The 23,484-nt window shown below is 40.0% G+C and overlaps 1 protein-coding gene across 1 annotated transcript in view; it reads right to left on the reverse strand.

Annotated features, from left to right (window-relative positions):
* LOC137997033 (midasin-like) overlaps positions 1–23,484 on the reverse strand; it is a 100,085-nt gene that overhangs the window by 12,489 nt on the left and 64,112 nt on the right. Inside the window, exons 47-66 of the mRNA XM_068842734.1 lie at positions 22,607–22,844; positions 21,706–21,835; positions 20,892–21,020; positions 19,328–19,545; positions 18,176–18,471; positions 16,269–16,414; positions 14,806–15,039; positions 14,365–14,643; positions 13,613–13,708; positions 13,149–13,266; positions 11,699–11,762; positions 10,176–10,732; positions 9,128–9,216; positions 8,597–8,770; positions 5,526–5,621; positions 4,768–4,862; positions 4,491–4,663; positions 3,509–3,658; positions 2,210–2,319; positions 530–634 (exon numbers count right to left, since the gene is read on the reverse strand). Of these exons, the coding sequence (XP_068698835.1) occupies positions 530–634; positions 2,210–2,319; positions 3,509–3,658; positions 4,491–4,663; positions 4,768–4,862; positions 5,526–5,621; positions 8,597–8,770; positions 9,128–9,216; positions 10,176–10,732; positions 11,699–11,762; positions 13,149–13,266; positions 13,613–13,708; positions 14,365–14,643; positions 14,806–15,039; positions 16,269–16,414; positions 18,176–18,471; positions 19,328–19,545; positions 20,892–21,020; positions 21,706–21,835; positions 22,607–22,844 (3,497 nt within the window). The remainder of the gene's footprint in view (positions 1–529; positions 635–2,209; positions 2,320–3,508; positions 3,659–4,490; positions 4,664–4,767; positions 4,863–5,525; positions 5,622–8,596; positions 8,771–9,127; positions 9,217–10,175; positions 10,733–11,698; positions 11,763–13,148; positions 13,267–13,612; positions 13,709–14,364; positions 14,644–14,805; positions 15,040–16,268; positions 16,415–18,175; positions 18,472–19,327; positions 19,546–20,891; positions 21,021–21,705; positions 21,836–22,606; positions 22,845–23,484) is intronic.

Here is a 23,484-nt window from a genome sequence, read left to right on the forward strand (position 1 = left end):
AAAGAAGCATCCGCAAGATCTCACATGACTGCATCATTGAAAAAAACAACAGGCAATCCATACAGGTGCCACATTTAAGGGGATCGATCTGTACCAGTTACGAGACCTTGCAGGATTGGAAGATCCAATGAAATCGGGGAAGAAATAAGCCGCGCAGACGATTTTTTTCACGCCTATTCTGCGAAGTAGGCTAAGGAATAGTTGAATACGAAGTGAAATAGCGTAATGGGGTGTTTTGCTCAAGATTGTGTAGACTTTCCTTGATGACAATTATGGTCATAGGAACAGTGATGACGCGGTGATGACGACAGTGAAAAGGATAACGATGGCTGATGATGATGTTGAAGATGATGGTGTGGATGACGTTGATGATATTGTTATGATCATCATCAATCATTATCATTATCACGAAGTTAACTGAAATCCAATCTGGAGAAGAGGGGCAACAAAAACACAGCGCTGTACTCTTCGATTATTATAGGATTGTTCGAATCGTACGGCACTGATATGGATCATGCTTTCCTGTTACCTCGTACTTGCGCACAAATTTATTCAAAGTGTAATGGGATTTGTCAGCTGCTTGCTTCATGGCCCAGAAGTTCGAGTCATTCCATTTGGCTATTTTGACGAAATCCTAGGATCGAAAAAGTAAAATAAAAATGACTTAATGATATCAAATAATAGGAACGCCTCAAAGCTTATATATCAGAGCACTAAGTGCCCTTCTACTGAATTGGGAAGGTCAAATTGAGTTCAAGCAGATCAAACCAAGTGTTGGTGTTTGATGTAAGGGGAAACCAGAGTATCCAGTAAACCAAGAAATTCCACCCACTTATGACGCCGAACCCGGAAATTGAGCTCGAGACTCAATAGGGAACTTAAAGAAACAACGACGACGACGGCAACGAGAACGTCATCTCACAATATAGATTCGCGTTATTATTAATCACTTCGTGATTATTTCATCCTCTTTAGAGCGGTTTTCAAACGAGCGTAGTAAAACCAAAACCAAAGTAATAACTTTGGCCAATCAAAAAGGACGGAGACAATCAAGTAAACCAAGCAAAAGTCGAAGTAATTACACGTAGCCAATACAAAGCGCGGGAAAATGTGCACGCGTGAGCCACGATTGGTTTTGGTTTCACTTCTGATTGGTTGAAAAAGTGGCACGAGAACTTTGAACCAATCACTGAGTGAAGTAATCATAAACCAAAGTAATTATCTTATTATTTTCGACACTCAATTGAAAGCAAGACTGACACTGGATGGAACTGACAGCGCTTAATTTAGGGGAGAAAACGAAATTTATCCTCAAGTGCTGTCGTTCTTCATAAAACCTCAAATTTGGTTGTTTCACATTGTTGTTTTGCGACGACGGCAAAGGAAGGGACAAAAGTTCACGTGCAAGGCGTGCGAAGCTATAGACCACTTTCATAAATGGCGACCACTTTTACATTATTTTGTATTTATGTCAATTAGACCCACTGCCCTCATTTTGAAACCAAAACCCCTGGGAGGGCCTCTAATATCGTTTAGCTGTTTCGTGTCCGTTTGAAATTTGCTCGTCGTAGCGAGGCTAGAAAGGCTCAGCATTAAAACAAAATATTTTTTGGCCGCCGTTAGGAAAGAGGTCTATTTTTTCTGCCCCTAAATATACAAATTTATGACATTCTCCTTACCGTCGCTGTTGTCGTTGCTTAAGTTCCCTAATGGCGTAAGGCAAGGTTGTTGTCTTTAGTTATAAGTTAAAAGTATGCTCTAGCAAGGTCGGCTGGCGGTCGAGAACATTTGAAATGCTCTCCACCCCGAGCACACTAAAGACAATAATCTTAATAAGAAAACACTCACATCACTGGCCTTAGAGTGGCTTCAAATAGAAAATCATCGTGTCACACATCAGAGTCAATAAAGCACGAACAAGGAGCGAATTTTAGGTCTCACTTCAGCTAATTGAAAGCAAATCGAAATACAAAGGAACAGGCCATCTAAGATCCTGAGAAGGTGTCTGCTATTTGGTATAAAGTGTAACTCAGCTTACAGTTTGCTGGTCATGTTGTATGTTTGTTATTAACCTGTAACGGATGTGGATATGAAGACTATATCACTATAGAATAATTTGGAAGGTTTTTACGAAATGAGCACCAATGCAGATGTGAAAAAACAATGGTGACCAGTGCTCCTGACGTTGTCATATCACAAACAGAAAAACCTTGAGCTCCTTTTCAATTGGGTTCTTTGCTTCCTTCAAAGACTGCTCGACACAAGGAATGAACTGCTTGTAGTAGCTGTACAGATTCCACAACAGATCTGATACTTTCACTGAAAAGAGGAATAAATGAGCAATTAGGATAGTTTACCTCACGCTCTTACCCAGTCGAAGGATACACCACACGCCTTTCCTTAGTCGGTTGATTGTAGTTTTGGTCTTTCTGCATCGCTACTAAGGCATCTTTACACGTGGTTTAAAGAATCGACAACAGTACTAATAAAAAAGACTCTCCCTAAGGAATTGTTGCTATGTATCCATTTTACTCTTTAAAAAAGCGGAACATGATTTATCCATATAAAAGAGGTTTACCCGAACACAAAATCAATTCGCTTATCGAACTTTCGTACTGTTGTCAAGAGAACCTCGCGATCTGGGTAGAAAACTGACAGAGAGAAAATTACATACATACAGACATACATACATACTTAATTGACCGCTCCCCGTAGGGGCTTTTCAGGGCCAATGAAACACAATCAACGAAATGACAGATTAACAACAGCAACTGTTTTAGAATCCCAACTGGCCGGAGGCAAACCAGTTAGCTATTTACAAGTGTAGCTGAGAAGTTGAACCAGGGACTACCAGGAACAAATTCAGCAAGTGGTCAGAGCGGGTCTTGAACCCGGGATATCCGGATCTCAAGGCAAACACGAAACAGTGTTTTAAGCCTTGCACTAATTTAAAGTATTTATCCAGCTCACCGCTAATTTAAGAACGATTCAATTCTTTCCGCTTTATTTTCGGGGATTTTTCTTTTTAAGAATTCTGAAAATGTCTTTCCAGTGGCTTTCTTCTTTATATTTGCGTTTAGTATAAATACACAGGTGATTATACAAAATCGCGCGCTCTCATTGGCTCGCTATCTCGGATTATCGGCCGATAATCACCTAGACGGACAAAATGGCTACCAGTAGTCGTTTTGCCACTGCAAGTGAAGATGATTTCGCGTTGAAATGTTTTTTTTTCTCTTTTTTTGAAATAATCATCTGTGTATTTATACTAAAACAATTATTCGCCTCAGGCTCAGTGATTATCGGTGAATATTCACCGATAATCACTTCGTCTTCGGCGAATAATTGTTAACTAACGCTAGTAGCGAGAAGGGATCGGTCCACACTCGAATGGCAACTCTTCCTAATCTTTTAGATGTGAATTTCAAATAATTATACCTTACGTATGCAAAGGGAAAAGAGTCCGTTTGAGCAAGCGCTAACAATAACACGATGTGCTAGACTATACCTTCCGAGCCGCCTGAAGTTCCTTCCTCACAGCACATCTCCTTGTAGAAAGTAAATAGCATTTGTACACGGGAGCGAAACTCTCCAATGGTTGAGGTCTCGATGAACCTCTGAAAGGGCTCGATTAACTCACTCACTTGAAGAACACTTTCTGCGTTCAAAAAGCAGAGAGAGAGAGAGAGAGAAAAAGGAACGACCTGATCAACAATTAACAACCAAATCAAAAAAATTTAAAACTAGATCAATGGATACTGAAGTTATAGCGTTGAAATGGCTTAGCCATCTGGGTGTACGAGTTATGTTCACTTGCAAATTACAATTTTACTTTATACCACTGTTTTTACAGTAAGGACGATTTAGGGCTTTAGATTGGTTGGCGGCTTAAAAATAGCTAATTTTCTCCAATTATGCTTCTTGGATAAGGGGTATAAGAATAGCAAAAATAACGTTATGCAACTTGTGCTACTCGTCATCTCTGGAAAGATGATAGAAAATAGCGGAATATTACGTTTCCCACTGCTTCTTCTGTTGATGATGTTGTTGTTGTTGGACATCAAGGAGAAAATGTCTGACCATTGACAACGAAGAATTACTTGGTGCTATCCTGTGGTGTTCTTCACTCTCCTTCAACAGGTTATTATACCTTGAATCTTTGAAAGAAACACTCGCTTTATACAGACTATGGTATTTTATGAATTCTGCAGAGATGTATTTATTAATGAAGGCTCAGGTATAAGTAATCGGAGTTTTATTAACCCATCACCTTCCGATTAACAGTTCGGGTGCTCCAACGCTATCGCACTGACAAATTGAAGGTTGAGCATTCAACATTGTAGGTTCAGTTGACATAGATCCCACTAAGACTGAACTGACGAAAGGTGGCAATTGAACGATTGAAAGGATCGATAGTGATTAAAATATATATATATGAATTCAACGCATTTGTCATAGCAATGCGTAAAAGTTGTGCAATGAAGACAAACCTTGAGCGTTGGGCAAAAATGGTTGAGAATTAGAACTGTTGTAGTTACCAGTGGTTGTGAGTTCTGACGTGTTGGCTCTGAATTGCTGTAACAGATTGTAGATATGAAACCACCACCGACTGGACTTCATAGCAGCCTTGGCAGTGGCCACATCAAGAAGGGATGACCAACACCTAAAAAAAAAAAAAAAAAAAAAAAAAAAGGAAAGAAGAAGTGCGTCGCTCAATTGATGCTTTTCATCTTTCAAATAGATGAAAGATCTCAAGGGTAGCCATACTTAAGTTCCATTCTTCTCCACTGTATGATCAGGTGTGTCACTCTGTCTAAATGTTCTCTCAGACTGACGTGCTTGGCAGCGTTGGATTCCCAGTCCTGTGCAGAAAAAAACGACAACACTTATTTCAACTGACTGCGACTCCTTGTAACCACATCTGAATCCCCAAAAAAAAAATGTGAGAGCAAACGCGAAAGCAATTTGACCAAACTGTTACCTCAAGTCAAACGACGTAACTTAAGATCGTATCGAGCGGTTTTCAATTGAGTGTCGAAAGTAATTAGTAAATTGCATTGGTTTTGCATTACTTCACTCAGTGATTGGTTCAAAGTTCTCGCGCCACTTTTTCAACCAATCAGAAGTGAAACAAAAACCAATCGTGGCTCGCACGTGAACATTTTCCCGTGCTTTGTGTCGGCTACGTGTGATTACTTCGAGTTTTGATTGGATAACTGGATTGTCTCCCTCTTTTTGATTGGCCAAAGTATATACTTTGGTTTTGGTTTTACGACACTCGATTGAAACTCGCTCTAAAAAGACGCACAACGAGGGAATTATTTAATTCCTTGGACAGAGTAGCCTAGTGGTCCATACTCTAAAATTTGTGGGAGTAAGACGCACATACTTCCGCCCAATCCATAATTTTGCACTTCTTATTCACCTATTGAAACAGATCGTTTCACCTATTGTCCTTAAAGCAAATTTACTATAGTCCATCGAGCAAACCCTCTCTCTCTCTCTCCTGACGCCTTCAGCCTTACCTGCGCCTTTCTTAGCAGAACTTCAAGACCTGTTAAAATCTTCATCACTGGACTTGAGACAGGAAAGCAAAGGATTCTCTCTATGACCACAACCAGCTAGAAAAGAAACAGATAAATGAATGGTCTTGTCTCTAAAGAGACCGTGGAGCTGCCGCGCGTGGGTAGGGAGTGCCTGTCGAAAGTAATTACGCGATTGCGATTACTATGCTTGGTGATTGGTTTAAAAATCTCGCGCCAGTTTAGAGCGGTTTTCAATTGAGTGTCGTGAAACAAATACCAACGTAATTACTTCGACCAATCTCAGCAAGTGCAAATTGCGCAATGAACCAATCCAAATTCGAAGTAATTCCGTGGAACTTGCTCGAAGCCCTGCAAAATTCGCACGTGCAAGTCGCGATTGGTTTTGGTTTTCCTTCTCATTGGTTAATAAAATGGAGCGAGATTTTTAAACCAATCACTAAGCGTAGCAATAATCCATTTCCGAGTTCATGTTTGCCTCCTCTTCAAAGCGAGTCTAAGTGCAAAGTTTTTGTGATGGTGAATAGTTATTTATATATGAATGAACTAATTTTCATATGAAAAACTTCGCACTTACACATCGGAAATGGCCTATTGCAATCGCGTAATTACTTCCTATAGTCATTTGAAAACTGCTCTATTAACCAAAACCAATCGCGTTGGACTTGCATGCGCGCCCGGATTTTTCCCGCGCTTTTAGCAAGTTGCGAGGAATTGCTACGAATTTGGATTTGTTCACAGACCACTTTCATAAAATGCGACCACTTTTAAATTTTTTGTATTTTTGTCAATTAGACCTATTGCCTTCATGCTGAAACCCAAATTTTTTCTTGTCGTAGCGAGGCCAGAAATGCTTATTTGCATTAAAACAAAATAATATTTATTTGGCCGCCATTATGATGGAGGTCTTTGCATCTGCTGTGATTGGTCGAAGTAATCAGTGAAGTAATGGTTTTACGACACTCAAATGAAAACCGTTCTAAACTTTATCGGATAAATTCAGCAACGCGATAAAGATTTGTGAGCTGACGTTTAGAGCATTAGTTCCTTAAATCGTCAGTTTTGAAAGGCAATGCCTACTGATTGAAAAATAAGAGAGAAATAATCAGAATCAGCCTCACTATCCCCAACTGAACTCGCTTTCAAGAAATACAACTAACATAACGCAGCGTGGCCAAGGACGTAGGGCGCCGCACCGAAGGGCCTATGTCATGCCGAGAACACAAGCAGGGGTTGTTCTAGTTTGAGTAGACCATTTTACAGTTGTGTGCTCAGTTACCTGGCCTTTGAATGAAAGTGAGTCTGGAGTTGACCTTGCTTTGACAGAAACCTCACTGCTTTCCTTATGTTAATGATGTTGTTCTCATGCCAATTAGAAGGAATTTACATAAGAAAATCAGTGAGGTTTCCTATCAAAGCAAAGTCAACTCTAGCCTCACTTTCATTCAAAGGCCAGGAAACTAAGCACACAACCGTAAAATGGTCTAATTCCCTGAACTTTCTCCTTGATTGCGCTTTGCTCAATTTTTTGCCTCCAGATAATTGGGTTGCTAACACTACTACAGGGCTCGAAATAACGGCCGGTCAACGGACAATGTCCGAACTGATTTGGGAGTTGACCGGGCAACCTTTCGTCTTGCCGGTCATGTTGACCGGTCACATTTGATCCTTTTGAAAATGAAATAAATTTCCATGCTGTTCAGTTGTTTCAGTTGTAGCAAGTCGCTGTGTATTGTCATTTGCGGAACTTTGATCTGAAATCCTTGGTGAAATGCAACAAGAACCGTTGTTGACAATGAGAGCTTTAAAGTGCTATAAGCTCTAAGCAACAACTTTTTTGGAAATATATAACGCCAGTTTTGGTTCATGGGCCCCTGTTTTAAGAGTTACTTATTTTATATAATTTGACAGGCCAGAAACGGTACGTGACCGAGATAAAATGAATTTGGCCGGTCATCGTGTCCGGAGACTCTCCGGAAATTATTTCGAGCCCTGCTACTATGTTTATTTGTTGCCTTTGCTATCCTTCCCCTACTGACTGAAGCGGGAAAATAGGGAAAATACCATAATACTCCTCGTTTGTCCACCCAAATTTTGTATGAGCATTGTTTCCTGTTTCCCTTGGACTTAACAATGGTCCCAAGAGAAACAAAGAGTATTATGGTACTTTCCGCTTCGGCCAATTCGGTTGTATATGCAGTTAAAATGAAATATTATATTTAGTGTGTCTCTTTGGTGCGTCGTCCACAAAAAACACGAACTCGGAACTTACAGCGCAAAAACAGTGCTCAGGCCGAATTAAAAACCAACCAATGCGTATCAGTGGTTGAAGGTTAAAAAGCATAAAAGGGAACTATGACGAGCTGCGCCTGCGCAACTTTCGGATAATCGATTCTCTTCTCCACAATTATTGGGTAAGCAAATAGCTATTGGTCGTTATTAGGGGCTCAGAAATGGGTCCCTTCTTACATTGTTTCTAGGGTCAACGTTTTCATTCATATTACGGGTAATGCAAAGACAGGCAAAAATTAACGATTAAAACCGACGTTTCGGTGTCTTCATGACGCCATTGTCAAGGAGAAATAAAAATTACAAAGTTTGCGGCGAGGTGTAACATGAAATTAGCATACAGTGTTTGAAGCTAATTATATAAATACTTTTGCGCGAATTGAATCGCTTTGCACGTTCAGAGTGGGTTTTAGGTCTCTGATGAAAAGCATTTCATTTCTTATTTCTACACTTTTTCACAATGCTAAATCGCCTCAGTAGGTCTTTTGGGACTTCGCCGTGCTGTTCGTGGTAGTGTTTATATACTAAAGATGCCTTTTGTTTATGTCCATCCACACGTGTGTGTAAGTGTCCACGCGTATAGCCCACATAACCCGCATCACTCAGGTCACATTGAAAACGATAAACGACGCGTTGTTGGTTCAATGGCGTCACGAAGACACCGAAACGTCGGTTTTTATCGTTAATTTTTGCCTGTCTTTGCATTACCAAATCTTTATTGATAAGAATATTACGGGTAGTGATGACAAATCAGACTTTTTTACCTGTAACAGAAAAGGATGTTCAGGCCACTCCGCTAACAGCTCCTGAACACGGGCCATAAAATCCTTTAGAACTGGTTTGACTTTCATCACTTCTTGGACGTTAGAGTCGTGGTAAACATCCAGTTGTCGACCTTCTCTGGCATCGTAACCAACACTTGAAGAACGGAAATGTTGCTATGGAATATAAAATCGATTTTGGAGTTCATTCAGTTAGAATAAAACAATCCAAAAGTGCAATTGTTTGCCTTTTTATACTCTATCGAAGGAATAGGTTTCTGGTAAATGCAAGATCTGCGTCAGTGTTGTATCCATTTAAAAACTATCGGCGTTGCCTCGAGATTGTAAATGTGACACAATAATACTGCTCATCAATTGTATTTATCACAAAAGGGTCTGGGTTACGTTGACTAATGCCGAGAAAATCATCGATTGATTACACAAGGGAAATGGACCTCGCCCAAGCGGACGGTTAGCGGAATACCGTATTATTTTGGCCTTTTACATGGAACCAGAAGCGATGCCAATGCTTACCGTGATTTCATTTCCAACTTGGAGGTCACCTCTTAGGATACAAGTTTGTAACAAATGATAACGAGAGAAGTGATCTTCCACTGCTGACCCTGCAAAGAAATAATATCAACCTTTCAACATTGTGACTAACGAGGCCATCCTAAATAAGACCTAAGAATCTAGCGATACGGAAACTTCTGGACACAGCTACATACGCCCAAAAAATCGACAGATTACAAGGCAAGCACTAGTTGAGGACGGTGCCTACTAATTCAAAGGTATGTTTGCCCCGATTTATGATTATGCAGAAAAGGTAGATCTTAACAAGTGTCATTGAAATCCAAAAAAATTAGGGGTAACCACGCATTTTTCAAAGATAATTCATGAACAATATTTGTAAAAAGCTCTAAAATACAAAGCAATGTATGGCGTTCACTCTCAAATTGAAGCTTAATTATCTCTAAAGAATGCATGGTTACCCCCAATTTTCTTTTTGGATACCAAGAGTACTTACTAAGACCTACTTTCTCTGCATAGTTTTAAACCGCGCAAAAATATCCCTACATTAGTAAGCATCACCGATAGGAAATCCGAGTATCTGGAGTTGCGCAGAAGGTATGCGCAATAACAATAGTACGCACCGTCCTTAAGGAGAGCGACATTTAACACGGCATCGTGGCAAAAGATAAGGAGACCTAAATTTTATGTTACGAGAATAAAAGAAACGGTTAAGAAAATATTTGGGAGAAAAGTAAAGCTTTAATTCTGTGTCGCACACAAGAAAATTTGCCACCAGCAAAGGAATCCTGAGTACCTTTTTGCTTTGTGCTTTTGTCTACGACACAATACCTCTAGAGTTTAACAAGAAATATGCGAGTTCCCGCTGCAATATTTCAAACTACGCAGAAGCTACTCTGTGGATGCTGTGTGGGCCTGTCGTAACCACGGACTTCTCACTCAATCCCTCTTACACACCTGGCGACATTATGGGCATGGTGTCACAATATTACGCAATATCCTCAAAAACCATCCTCTGTAAGCAGTTGAGTGCTAGCAAGAAATAACTTACATGGCGTGATAGCTTTCACAAGAGCAGCAGTTTGATATCCCCACTCAAATGCCTCAGAATACAGGGAATCGACTGGACTACTTAAAAGGGAGTCTTTAACGCAATAAGACAGATCTAGACTAGATGGAAGTCGGCGGAAGATTTCCTCGTGGATTCTTCTGATTTCCGAAAAGTCTTCCAAGTTGGCCATGAATAGTTCGGCATCTGACGCAGATAACCTCTCAGATGATCCGTCTTCCACTTGAGTTCTGTCACCAACATCATTTAAATCTTCGGATGACATTATGTCCTTGAAATCCCCGTCAAAGCTAGGAAAGGCTCTGCTCATAGCTAGTTTGCTTTCTTCGTCTTCACTCCAATTTGACCCGTGACTCTTGTTCTTGAATTTGTACAAGCTGCCTTCCTCTTCTTCTCGCTGTCGTACTTGTTCTTGGTAAATTTGCCACTTGTTGAGGAAAGTCGTAAGAATAGAATTCAGTGCTTGGTAGGTTTTATGATCGAGGAAGCCATGATGGAAAGAGTGATACCGGACCTTGAGCAAAGACAGTTTCAGGATCCTGTGACAAATGGAAAAAGACAGGAAAAGCCAAGTAAGTAGTTTTATATTATTCATTTGTAGTTGAACTAGTTTTATTTTTAGGGTAGATTTTTATTGAGTGTATAGGCAGTTAGAGTGTAACAAAAGATATGTACTTTTATGTTTTGGCAATAAAGACTATTATTATTATGATTATCATTATGATTATGATGATGATGATGATGATGATGATGATTAGTTAAATGACACAGGACAGAGGTCGTTGTCTTCTACAAACAAAATGTTTCCTTAAAAAGAGAGCACCACAAACAATCACTCTCGATTCCACTCATTGAGTTAATAAATAAGCACAAAACCAGAACCGTTTCGTTAATCAAAATAGACAGTGTCATACAGAACACTTAAGATGGACGCTAAACTTTGATAACCATTTCAAAGTGCCCCTTTCATTCTAAACACCAAATACCAATTTACAACAGTAAAGTTGGCGGGGAGGTTTGGATTGTTTTTTAGCTCAGGGTTATAACTGTTTATTTTCACTTAAGGAGTTATAAGTTAAAGAGAGGATTTAGTGACATTTTCTTCTTGTTTTTTTCGACTTAAGTGACGCTGTAGTTGGAAAGAAAGGTAAGGGAACACTTTGAGACGCTTATTAAAACCAACGTACATCTAACTGGGGGGAGGAGAGGGAAAGGACAAAAATCGGAGTAGCCTTAGCTTGAGGTCGGCTCTTCGCAGAACCTCTTAGAGAGAACATAGCAACTAAGCGACAACATTACACGTCGTGATGGGGGAATTAGGCTGATTTAGCAACAGAACGGGAATGTCAGTGGCGACGTCGCGCGCAGCAAAACTACCAATGAGAATTTAGAATAGAGAGGAAAAGATTGGAGTCTACTCTATTTTGAATTCTCATTGGTGTTTTTTCTGCGCGCGCCGTCGCCACTGACGTTCCCGTTCTGTTGCTAAATCAGCCTATTAATACCTGTAGGACAGCATGGCGGATGCTGAAGCAGCCTTGTCATCATCTCCAATAAGTTTCGCCAAAGCTGCGGTTAAATCATATTTCGCACATTTCAATCATGGTAAAGTCTGCTACGAGCCTAGAAGGCCCATCAGGCCGGCGCTTATCTCCGGTTACTGTAGCATGAAGCAACTAGGAGTATTTCTACTCCCCCCTGGATGCGATGCTCGTCCATTGCAGGGTTACCCCAAGCACTAATTTCGCCGGTACCCATTTATACACCTGGGTGGAGAGAGGCACCGTGACAGTAAAGTGTCTTGCCCAAGAACACAACTCAATGGCCTCGGCCAGGACCCGAACCCGATCCGGAGTCGAGCGCACTAACCATGAGGCCACCGCGCCTTTTTAATCATGCCGTTAAAGTTTTATTGTAGAAGAATTTAACACTAGTTTTATAAATTTTAAAAAACGACTGAAGCGAAACACATTTACCAGAAAAAATGCTCAGTAAGGATTGATATATTTGTCAAAAATAAAAAACAACCCTCTGAGATCAAAACGGATAACACAGGTTACTGACCAGATAAGAACTGACGACAGTAATCGTCTATTACATCATGAACGCCAAAATAATCTGTCTTCTGTAAGATGAAGGCCACTTCCTATAGTATGCAATGTGTATCCAACTGCGCATAATTTCCTCCGCAATGATAGAATTTGAGTCACTTTTTATTATTTTTTTTATTCTTTTAAAAGTCCCCTTTTTGCGCTGTAAGGTATACCAAAAAAACGGTCGTTGCCATTTGAAACGGTCGATGCCATTTTTTAGCTCTGAATTACACTCATTAGGTCTAAGAACTCAAAAGGTTGCGGTTAATGGGAGTTGTGTCTCGCTGGTCATATGAGTTAGGGTTCGGGTTAGGGTTCTGTTTATGGTGAGGGCTAAGAACCCGAGTTCGAGTCTTGAACTCTTTTTTTCCTCCAGTTTTTCTTTTATAAATTTTTTTTTCCTTTTTTGCCTAAATTTTTGTTAATATTTTTTCTTAGTTAAATGGCTTCGACCGTTTCAAATGGCAACGACCGTTCTGAGAAATGGCAACGACCGTTTCAAATTGCAAGGACCATTTACGAAAGGGAAATTTGCTTCGCCGCTCGAATTCGATAATCAAACTTTTAAATTTTAGCTTGAGCTGAGTCCCGAAGGAAAAAAACTTGAAAAGAAAATCCATGTGCGAACAGTATTGCATGTCCAGATGATGTGAATAATTTTGTGCAAATGACGCTTGGCGGTGAATTTTTAAGCATATAACGTCATCATGCATAAGACCTATTGATTTTTTGGTCATAGTAGCACTTTAAATATTACTGAGAACAACATTTTTTAGGGTTAGAAGGTGCAGGAAAAAACACAATCACTGAAGGAGATTGACAACCTCGAATGAAGTGACATTTTCTGTCTATTGTCTAATACCTTGGATAGCTTGTAAAGAGTGGCTTGTTAGGAAAACTGCTGCGTCCAAACATGAAGAAGAACTTGAAGCGGGAAACTGGCACATAGATAGCAGCATTACATCATCTGTTTCTGCAAGCTGTCGGGATTTTATATGTAAAATACGTTTTAGATAAACCATCAACAGTTCATTCCAATGAAAAAAGAGCGATAAGCCCCTTCAGTCATGCTTCTGTCGGTTGAACAATCTTTAGTCAAATCGTGGTAAATTTAGACTGTCCTCCTTTTTTCCCCACAACAAAATAGAATAAAAAATAATTACTCCATTGACCATTCCTCACAAGGTCTTTTCAAGGCTAATCAAACAAACGATTCATTACTTATTCATATGGTAACAGCCTAACGAAAAAAACGTCATTTAGTCAAGTGAATACGCCTCTAAATTCCGATATACTTCAAGAGCTAGTTCAGAACGGAGGAGTTACCTTAACACGTCTATCCATCGGGAACTTTGACCAGAATGTGTGTTGCTGGTGTAAAGTTGATAGCCTTGTTGACATCAAAGATATACCATACATGACCTGTGTTAACAGTACAACAAAAAGGCATAGGTAAGATTACCCAGAAGGAAGATAGATTCTTCTAAACCTCTTTTTAAATAGTTCACGTATGGCTTGGGAAAGTAAACTTTGTAATCGGTGGCGAGAATAAAAAAAGACGTTTTAAACACTCCGGTGTATCATCAGGGATTGTATTAAAATATTCCACTTGAGTTTCTTTAAACCAAGATTGGAGCACGGTTCAAAAGGCCATCTTAATTTAAACCAAAATAAATTACTCACAAGTAACAAGCGAACACCAAGTCAAGTTTACCGATCGTTACTGAGCACGTCCATTCCAACAAAAAAAGGTAATGACGGCTATCTCTGGGTGAAAGTCTAAATGCCCACCATAGATAGACAAAGGCATGCACAATTCATCGTCATTCAAACACTTTCCTTGGTCTCTGATTACCAGGCTCTAGTTTTGGACAAAAGATGTTAAGTATCACCGCAGAAACAAAGAAAAGTGATGTGCACCCTCTCTCGTTTTTAAATTAACAATTAGTTTCGCCTCGTCACGATCGAACTAGAACAAGCGTGTATAGCGTAATGCAAATCCAAAAATGCTCTTCCATTCCACGCTTGTTCCATTTCAACGGTAAGAATCCGAAACTGACTTAAAGTGATGTTCCTACCTGAGAGATACCAGTGACAAAAGGTGCCAATAAATCGCAGTAAAGTGGGTAATCCTTCGTCATGTGTTGCACAAACCTCCCCGCTGATGTATACCAGGCCTTTGCCTTTTGTATGGCAGTGTGTACTGTGTTTGGTGGGAGAATTTCAACATTTCCCTCTTTCAGTGAAGAGTAAAAATGAGCTGCTATATCACGCATAGATTCCACCAGTGCGATGACACTACTGGAATCTCCCACTGTACGCATGAAGTGTTTAACCTCGTCCAAAATGGCATCGAACTGTAAAGAGAAGTTTGAGAGTGATTGAAACAACTAAATGGAGAGTTTTCGCGTAACGTCACGGGTGCCATGATGGCTTCCCTAGTAAACAACTGTATTCCCAGTAGGGTCCTTGAACTTGGATAGAGAAAAGTTCATTTTTGAGCTTGTTCTCAAACGTACCTGCGATATGGCCGGTCTGAAGGCGACATTCTTTTCAAGACTTTCCACCCTTCCTCTAAGCTCTCGTAGCTTCGTTAGCAGCCTCTTTACTCTAAATGGGTTTGAGGTTAATTGTGTTTCATTCCAAGATTCTTGTGATAATAGAGATTCAAATTGTTCAGCGTCTGTCTTCAGTCCAGTCCAGATTTCTTCGGCATAAAAACGTACTTTGAGCTCTTCTTCAACTCGCAAAATCTGAACACAAAGAAAAACATGAATTGCGCTGAAGTAGACGTAGACTACTTACAGACCACAGGAAAAGGAAGGCGTAGAGTAACATGTTTCCGCATACAATATGAACTGACAAAATGTAGCATGATCGAGCAAGGTCTACCTGCCAAAATCCCCTATTCATGACAGGAAAAGAGGAAGACTACCTCTGTCACACTGAAATCTCGCTCCATTGTGACCGGTGCAAGAGCAGTCAAAGGTCTCGTAAATTTCGATGCCATAAAGGGAAAATGGCGTCCTCAAACACACAAACGGCTGCAATATCACTAAACAATCTCTAACTTGGGAAAATGAGCAATTCAAATACGTTCTTTCTCATCAAGAGTCCCAATTTCGCAAACATCCAATAGGCCCGTTCATAGCATCTATATGAACTCCTGAAGAGGCTAATGAGCCTACGACCACAGAATGATGAGATGACCGTTCCTCGACCGTCCATAAGACGGTTCGTCTTGTTCTAGCACGCGCAAGTATTAGCGAGCTTACGCAACAGGACGGCTGGAAGACTCAGGACGGCAGAATGGCGAGAAAATGTCGCACGAGACTGTGCATTCCCAATCTTACGCGACATTTTTTCGTCATTCTGCCGTCTGAGTCTTCTAGCCGTCCTGTTGCGTAAGCTCGCTATTATGGAAGGAAACACGTAGAATGAGATCAAAAGGCGTTTGGTTGCATTTAGGAAGTTTTGTTTCTTTCTTCGTCACACATCTATTGTTAATAATTTGTCATGTGCACATCCTCTGTGTCATTTATTTATAAGCATACCTTATTGTAATGTGTGCGACGAATATATTAAACTAAGCCATGCAGGAGCCCAAGACCAGGAGCGAACAACAGCCTTATATTCCTGTCACGGCGTTTTCACAGACCGATTTATTTTTAGATTGAATTTCCCGCGTATGACACTCTCGCAGGAGCCCAATGACCAATCGCAACAAACTAATTTTTGCGGAAAAGGTAGTCCAAAGATAGATCGGTTTGTAAAAATGCCGTGACAAAGGGTTAGTATGGGAGTTGTTCACTCCTTGTCATGGGATTTGGGTAAGGGTAAGGGTTAGGCTTAGGGGTCCTTACTAAGCTAAGTGCACTAAACTTACGTAACCACGAGTACATCAGTACTGTTCAAGATGTGAACTTATTAAATAAACTATAGGGAAACCTGTCAGAAGGAATTATATTAAAAGGGGTCGCACCTGTTCATTAACATGTTGCAACTCAACGCAGTTCTTTTCCACAGGATCCACTGGCCCGAAAGGTGAGAGAACTAAACACTGAGCTAAACCAAGATTTGCCCACAAATTACCAAGACATATGGCATCTAAAAAGAACTCTGTAGTACCTAAGGACAAAATAAACAACACGCGCAGTGTTATTATACAACAGGTTAAAAACATCTCAAACGACTTAAGGTAATTTTTAGACGATGCCGTTAGCAAATTGCATCCTCGTTCAAAGTAACGTCGAAGTGCTGCATATCTCAGGACGCCAAGATGTCACGTGATTTGACGTTTTGTCAATCCTATAGGCTGGTTTTCACTCGCGATGGATTCGGAGTCGGAGTCGGGAGCAGGGATAGTGCAGTGGTGAGAGCACTCACCTCCCACAACTGTGGCCCGGGTTCGATTCCCACATCCGGCGCCATATGTGGGTTGAGTTTGTTGGTTCTCTACTCTGCTCCGAGTGGTTTTTCTCTCTTTATTATCATTATCATTATCATTATCAGCAGCGGCAGCGGTAGCGGTAGTGGTAGTGGTAGTGGTAGTGGTAGTGGTAGTGGTAGTGGTAGTGGTAGTGGTAGTGGTAGTGGTAGTGGTAGTGGTAGTGGTAGTGGTAGTGGTAGTGGTAGTGGTAGTGGTAGTGGTAGTAGTAGTAGTAGTAGTAATCAGAAGCGCGGAGCAATACGATCTAGTGAAAATCAAACTGTCGGAGTCGGAAGCAGAATACCAATTCCGGTTATGACTCAGTCGCTTACGATTCAGTGAAAACTGTATTTGTCGGAGTCGGAAGAAGAAGCGGAGGGATAAACCAATCACAATGCTCGATTTCAAGTATTGTGATTGGCTGGTTCTTCCACTTCTGCTTCCGACTCCGACAACCTAGTTTTCACTGGATCATAAGCGACGAGTCATAAGCGGAGCCGGAAGAAAATGAGAACGTTCTGATTCTTCCGACTCCGATTCCGTCGAGCTTATGACTCGGCTTACGACTCCGATCTTTGATTTTCACTGGGTCATAAGCGTTCTTACGACTCCGACTCCGTCGCTAGTGAAAACCAGCCTTATGTGCAAAGGATGAAACCGTTTTCACACTGAAAGCGACCTAAAAAAGTTACACGTTTCAAGACGCTGCTGGGTACTTTTGTAACAGGGACTTTTTAAGGTGCGTCCGATTGACCATATTCCGGAATAGGAATACATGGAATAGAAGTTAGAAATCCTTCGTTTTTACGGAGATTCACATTAAAATTGTCAAACACCTGCTAAAATGCTATTTTAAACATATCTTTATTATCCTTTTCGCTTCAAAACGCCAGATGTACCGTTTTAAATCATCAATCCGCGTATTCTTATTCCGGAATAGGGTCAATCGAACGCACCCTCAGATTCAAGGCGCTGACGTGCACGACGGAAAAAGTCACGTAAAACTCCACTTCGAGATTATTTCACTTGGATCACCTTAATCACATAAATCACACCATGCAAGAACTGAATTGAGGGGAAAAGCGTTGAAACCGAAAAAAGATAGTGAGGGGAATGTTATGTGCTTCGGTCTTTTTTTGGAAAAGAAAAATGAGGATGAAGTGATTTGCATATTAGATTGGGGCTTTAGGTCCACAGGAAAGCACCTCAGAATCCCGTTCCTCAGTCGACAGTCCCAAAAACTGCTCGGACCTCATTCTTTTTACGCTGTTCCTTTAACGTGCTTTCAAGAAAACAACTTTGAAAAAGCAAAAGGATAGTGGAGTTTGATGACTTAAAACCTCAAAGGAAATTCAAACACTCAAAACTGAAGGTCCGAAGTTTCGAGACTTCAAGAAACGGGCTCGAGATCTAGTTTTCTTGAATAGTAGCATGTTCCATCTATAAGTAAAGGATTGTACCTGATGGTGTCTTCTTAAGAACACTGGATAGTTCCTCAAGGCAGTTCTTCAGAAGGCCGCAAATCAAATCAGCTTGTTTTATGCTGCCAGTCATCTGTCTGAAGCAATCACCTACATTACGAAGAGCATCTTTAAGACCACCTATTGCCGACGTTAAGCCGTTGCTGTCTTTAATGCAGTCAAGAAAGTTGCCAACGAGACACAACAAATGTCGCTGGTCGTTTGGCTCTAGAATCTCTTTAATTGACAACAGGACGTGGATCAGTTTGGAAATAAACAACCTTAGGCTTGATTCCCTGCAAACAAACAAAGACACTTTAAGAAACAATGACCGCAAGTAAGAACCAATTTTTTTAAGAACCTGTCAGCCTAAAATTTGTCAGTTAGAACCCCCCTAAACAAGAACCTGTCGACCCTAAAATTTGAAACAGGTTCTTATTTTCTTAAGTCTAAAAATATGTGTGCTTTTTGGCAAATAAGACTTATTGACGTTTTAGAGTTCTCTTTGAGGACAAACGTCATTCACTACTCCCACTACCATTGTTCAAAATCAAATCAAATAGCTTTTTAATATGCAATTATCTAAATTTTATACAAGAGCCTGGGTTATTAAGTATGTCAATTGTTTGAGGGTTTGGTGAGAACTTTATTTCACTCTACTGCTCATGCTGTCATGGCAGAATTCCAGATATCTTCAAAGAACAACCGTACAACATTTTAATCTGTTCAGTTTGAATTGTAATTGGGCAACGAATTTTAACAGTAAAATGTGTACATGTTGATGTTATGAATTGAAGGATTCATGTGATCTTTCGATTTTACTTATGATAGTCATTTTTACGTGAATCTTTTTTAAAAGATTTACAGAATTAAAATTCTGTATTTACAATATTTTTATACAAATTTTATATAGAGGACAGGAGAAACCAGGCCGCTGCATAGGGGACGAAGGCTGAATACCACTAAATTCTGTCACGTGATATTTTTCTTCAGAAAATAAGAACCTATTTAAGGACCTAGATGTAAGTACCTGTTTAGGCTAAATTTTAAAATGGAGGGTTCTTATTCGCGTGGTTTTACTATATTATACGATTTTGGATGAAACAAGTGCGCTCTTGACCTGATCACAGCTGTCGATTGGAGCTCACTCACCTTTCCACTTGATTGTGGTTATCAACAACATCTCCATTGACCCAGAAATGTTTGCACAATATTTCTAATTGTTGAATATTGTCGTGATAGCCGTTAATTGTAAGAGATTCTAAAGGTCCTTGCGTCTCGGTGAGAAGCTTCTTAGAGGCAATACTGTCCAGCAGATTCTTTGCTCCTCCAAGAAGGCAATGGACATTTAGATCGTAAAGGTTTAAACCCTATAACGACACAGAAATTATAGTGAAAAATAGTGTATCATAAACTCTTAGGAATTATTAGACTCGAAAAAATATATAAATTCAGAATATGCTGTCTTATACATCAAATTATGAATAACGCTGATAGCATTCCAGATATCATAGTATCCGTAGGTATAATACAAGATTTGCTAGTAAATTCAATCTTTTTAGAGTGCAAATATCAACTAATTCTGGGAAATAGTCTTTCAAGTTTGCTGGATCCAAGATATGGGAATCTGTCCCCCCTAAAATGAAGCATCTGTCATTTATTTCCTTTAAAAAAAAAATGGAAATGTCTTTTGATTAATCAAAGTTCAGTTTACTGCTGGCTTGATGCTGAGTAAAATAATACGACTCCCTCGTGCTTATAAACTTCAAGAAATAATAAATTTCATCTCATTCTACTTTACTTACCCTACTTAGTTAACATTAAGCGTTAAGCTATTTTAATTTTATATATCTATGCTTGTGCTGCAATTACTTATTTACTTACTATTAACCGTTTACATTACGGAATAATATTATTCTTTTCTCTTTTTTATTTTAATTTTTTTTTGTTATTTATAATACAAATTGTGTGTAAATGGTATGGACAGTGTAAATAAAATAAAGAATTGAATTCAAGTGAAGTGACCTTAATTGAACGTAAAGAAAAAAAAAAAACTTGCACTTAGTCAAGAATACATTGCTTGATAGACAGTTACCATGGAGCAGTTGAGTTGCTCCAAATCAAAGCCAAAACGATTGCTTCGGCCAATCAAGATGGACATTGACATTCAAATGAACCAATCACAACGCAAAGCAAACAAAGCCAGCCGGGACTGAGCGCGGAAAAAGCCAACGAGAAAGTCACCATGAGTGTTGCTTTTTTTTTTGATTGGCTAAAAATGTGGTGCGATATTTTCTAGCAAATTTCTCCGATGAAAAAACGCAAAATCTAAGCAATAGCAAAATTACTTGCAATCTTATAACTGAAAACCGTTCAGGAAACAAAACATCAAACCTTTTGTCACTATGGCTGAATCATTTTTCTTTATTCAAGTCTATTTATGATAAAAATTAGCAAACATATAATTGAAGGTGTTACGAAGTCATCCAGGCTTTATTTTCGCGTCGGTTTTATTTATACTTTTCCGAAGCGATAAAACTTGCTATTGAATTAATAAGTAATTAAAAGCGTTCATCGGTGTCAATGGTTGAAACATACCAATGCTGAAGAATGTTAGATGAATATACTTTAGGACGAATTGCGTCGATTTATCTATTGCAATACCTTGTTGCATTCAAGTCATAACTGCAGTTTCCATACGAAAAAAACAAATCACCTGTTCGGCACGTTGTTTTTGTAAATTTTGTGACCAGAGAGAACAGCTCTTTAGCAGCAAGTAGTTACAGAGTAGATCAGACTCTACAACTTGAAAGATGGAACAAAAGTTTCCACTCAGATTGTCACCCTAAAAGAAAAAAAAACAGAATCGAACAATGATGTCCAGCAATGGAAATTATGAAATGCCCGTTCAGTCAACTTTAAAAAAATGTCTCGTTAAACTCGAAGACTCATAAAAAGCAGTTGCTGCACCTCCCGCTTTTGTTCGAACTAAACAAAGAATGGCTGATAACCCAACATCGATGGCAAAGACTACGAACGGTGTCTCCTTCAGAACTGATTCGCATATATTTTCTGCCAGGCACCTATGTTACAATGAGAGCGGGAAAAGGAGTAATGTAACTCACAACATTCTAATATCCTCGTGATTGAAATAATGGAAAGAAATTTGTTCACAGCCGTTGGCGAAAACCAGTGCCACTGCGCTGTCCTTGTTTCCACTTCTTTCCTATCAGCGTAGCTTAATTAGCTTTAAAGACCCGTAAAACGGAGCACTGATGGAGAGGGGGGGGAGTAAAATGAGCGCACCGTCGACCTCAGGTTTGTCAGTTGAATTACTGTTACGAGTTATCGACATTAAATATGGTAGCTTTACTTTTTACTTTTATGATGCACGAGATAAAACCTCTGAACGAAGTTTACTATGGCTTCTAAGATTCTTCCATGTCTCCAATCGCCAAACACCTCCACAGCAATAAGAGACAAGATGAAATAACAAAATACATGGTTAATTAACTCTGTTATGGAAATACCTTGGGTAATATCGCCCGCAAATATTGATATTGGGCTTTTACTTCCGGTTTTCTGCTTGTTTTATTCAACTGATAGGCTGCGAGTGCTTCTAATTGTTTTTCCACCTCTTCTGCCCGATGGAAAGTTGTCCTGAAATTAAAAAAACGTCGAATACAATCACATTATTAATGTAGCTTGTCTGATATAATGACAGTGGTTTGATATTTGAAGCGGTTACATACTAGGTATGCAACGGGTTTTGAGTAAACTACTGGCAATGTCTCTAGAAACGCAACTATATCTTTGCGCACACACGATCCTTTAGTGGTACATTGCAAGAAAGCGTAGCAGCCTGTTTTAACAGTCATGTCAACGTTGTGTGTCACATAGAAAGGTTCAGTTGAACACCGCCGAAAAAATTGCACCTTTTCTCTGTTCATTGCCACTTTCTTCTATGACGTGGCATAAATATTGTTAGTATCACCCAACTAGTGGACTAATACAATTCCTGCATTTTAATTGGCTACGCTACTAGATGACTATTAGTAATAGTCCTCGAGTAGGGTTTTATTCCCAAATAAATATTTCTTCAACTTGCATTTGCTAACTTTATTATTGCCTTTTCTGTCCGACTAGTTGGGTGATACTAAAACAATTAGACCCTTCGCCCTCAAGAGCCACGGGTCAATAGCCCATTCGGCTTCGCCTCATGGGCTATTGACCCGTAGCCCTTGCGGGCTACGGGTCTAATTGTTAAATATCGACGGATTTCCCAAAACTGCGAAATGACTAATCGATTCCTTTACGTCGAAGGTGTTTGGACGCAGCCTTATCATCTTAAGCGTTATGGGCGGTTAGTTTGGTCTTGCCATCATAACTGTTGATAACTGCGATTTGATAATATAATGAGACAAAACTGACCTGCAAGTCATTTGATTCGCCAATCCTGACATTAATGTTGCAAGAACCGAATGCTCTTGCCAACAACAAATTCGGTCAAACAACAGGGACAACGCCTGCTCCATCTCCATTTCACTCGTGGTTGAAATACTCGTTGGAGCCACTTGTACTTCACTAGAATCTGCAACAGGGAGTGCTTCATCTTCTGGTTGTGGCCAGATCTTGTTAACATTCTCCTCCAGACTGTGAATGACTGAATCTAAATGAAACAATGAAATAAAATAATGCTTCTTGTCCCGTTAGTCTGGGGTGTATTGAGAGAGCCATGCGGCATTGAAGCACGGTAGCGTAATCAACCGGATGAATCAGAATCCATTGGATATCTGAATCAATTTTTTCTTGGGCTAATCTCTCCTATTTCAACTTATCCGTTAGAGGGCGTGATGCACCTTTTGTCGCAAAAGGCTAAATTACCTTCAAAGACAAGAACTAAATTTGGTGCCACATAAGACGACGAATGCCTCAATTTGCTACTTGAAACAAACGGAAATTCCCGTCTAGGTGTGTGTTTCTGTCTTTTTCGCTAACACGATTTCCTATGCACCATAAAGACGAAGGCGCTCGAAGGTACCAACGATTTTGTCCCTTCTATTTTGAAGAATGAGTGGATTATGGTTTCATAAAGGACTTTGGGGGCTGGAGATATGCAACGTTATCATATGGACCCTACGGCCCCGCGCTCGCCTTCAATGTCAAACAAGTGGGAAAATCCCCGTATGAAGGCCGAATGTATTAGCGCGAGAGGGCCGGAAAAAGCCGTATGGCCCTGGTAGTAGGCTCGATTACCAGCGCTCCCCTCCGAAGACACGGCTGGACGCGCGAGGTGAGCCATTGCTGAT

The sequence above is a fragment of the Montipora foliosa genome, chromosome 3 (genome assembly GCF_036669935.1).
Source record: "Montipora foliosa isolate CH-2021 chromosome 3, ASM3666993v2, whole genome shotgun sequence".
NCBI classification, from domain to species: Eukaryota; Metazoa; Cnidaria; class Anthozoa; order Scleractinia; family Acroporidae; genus Montipora; species Montipora foliosa.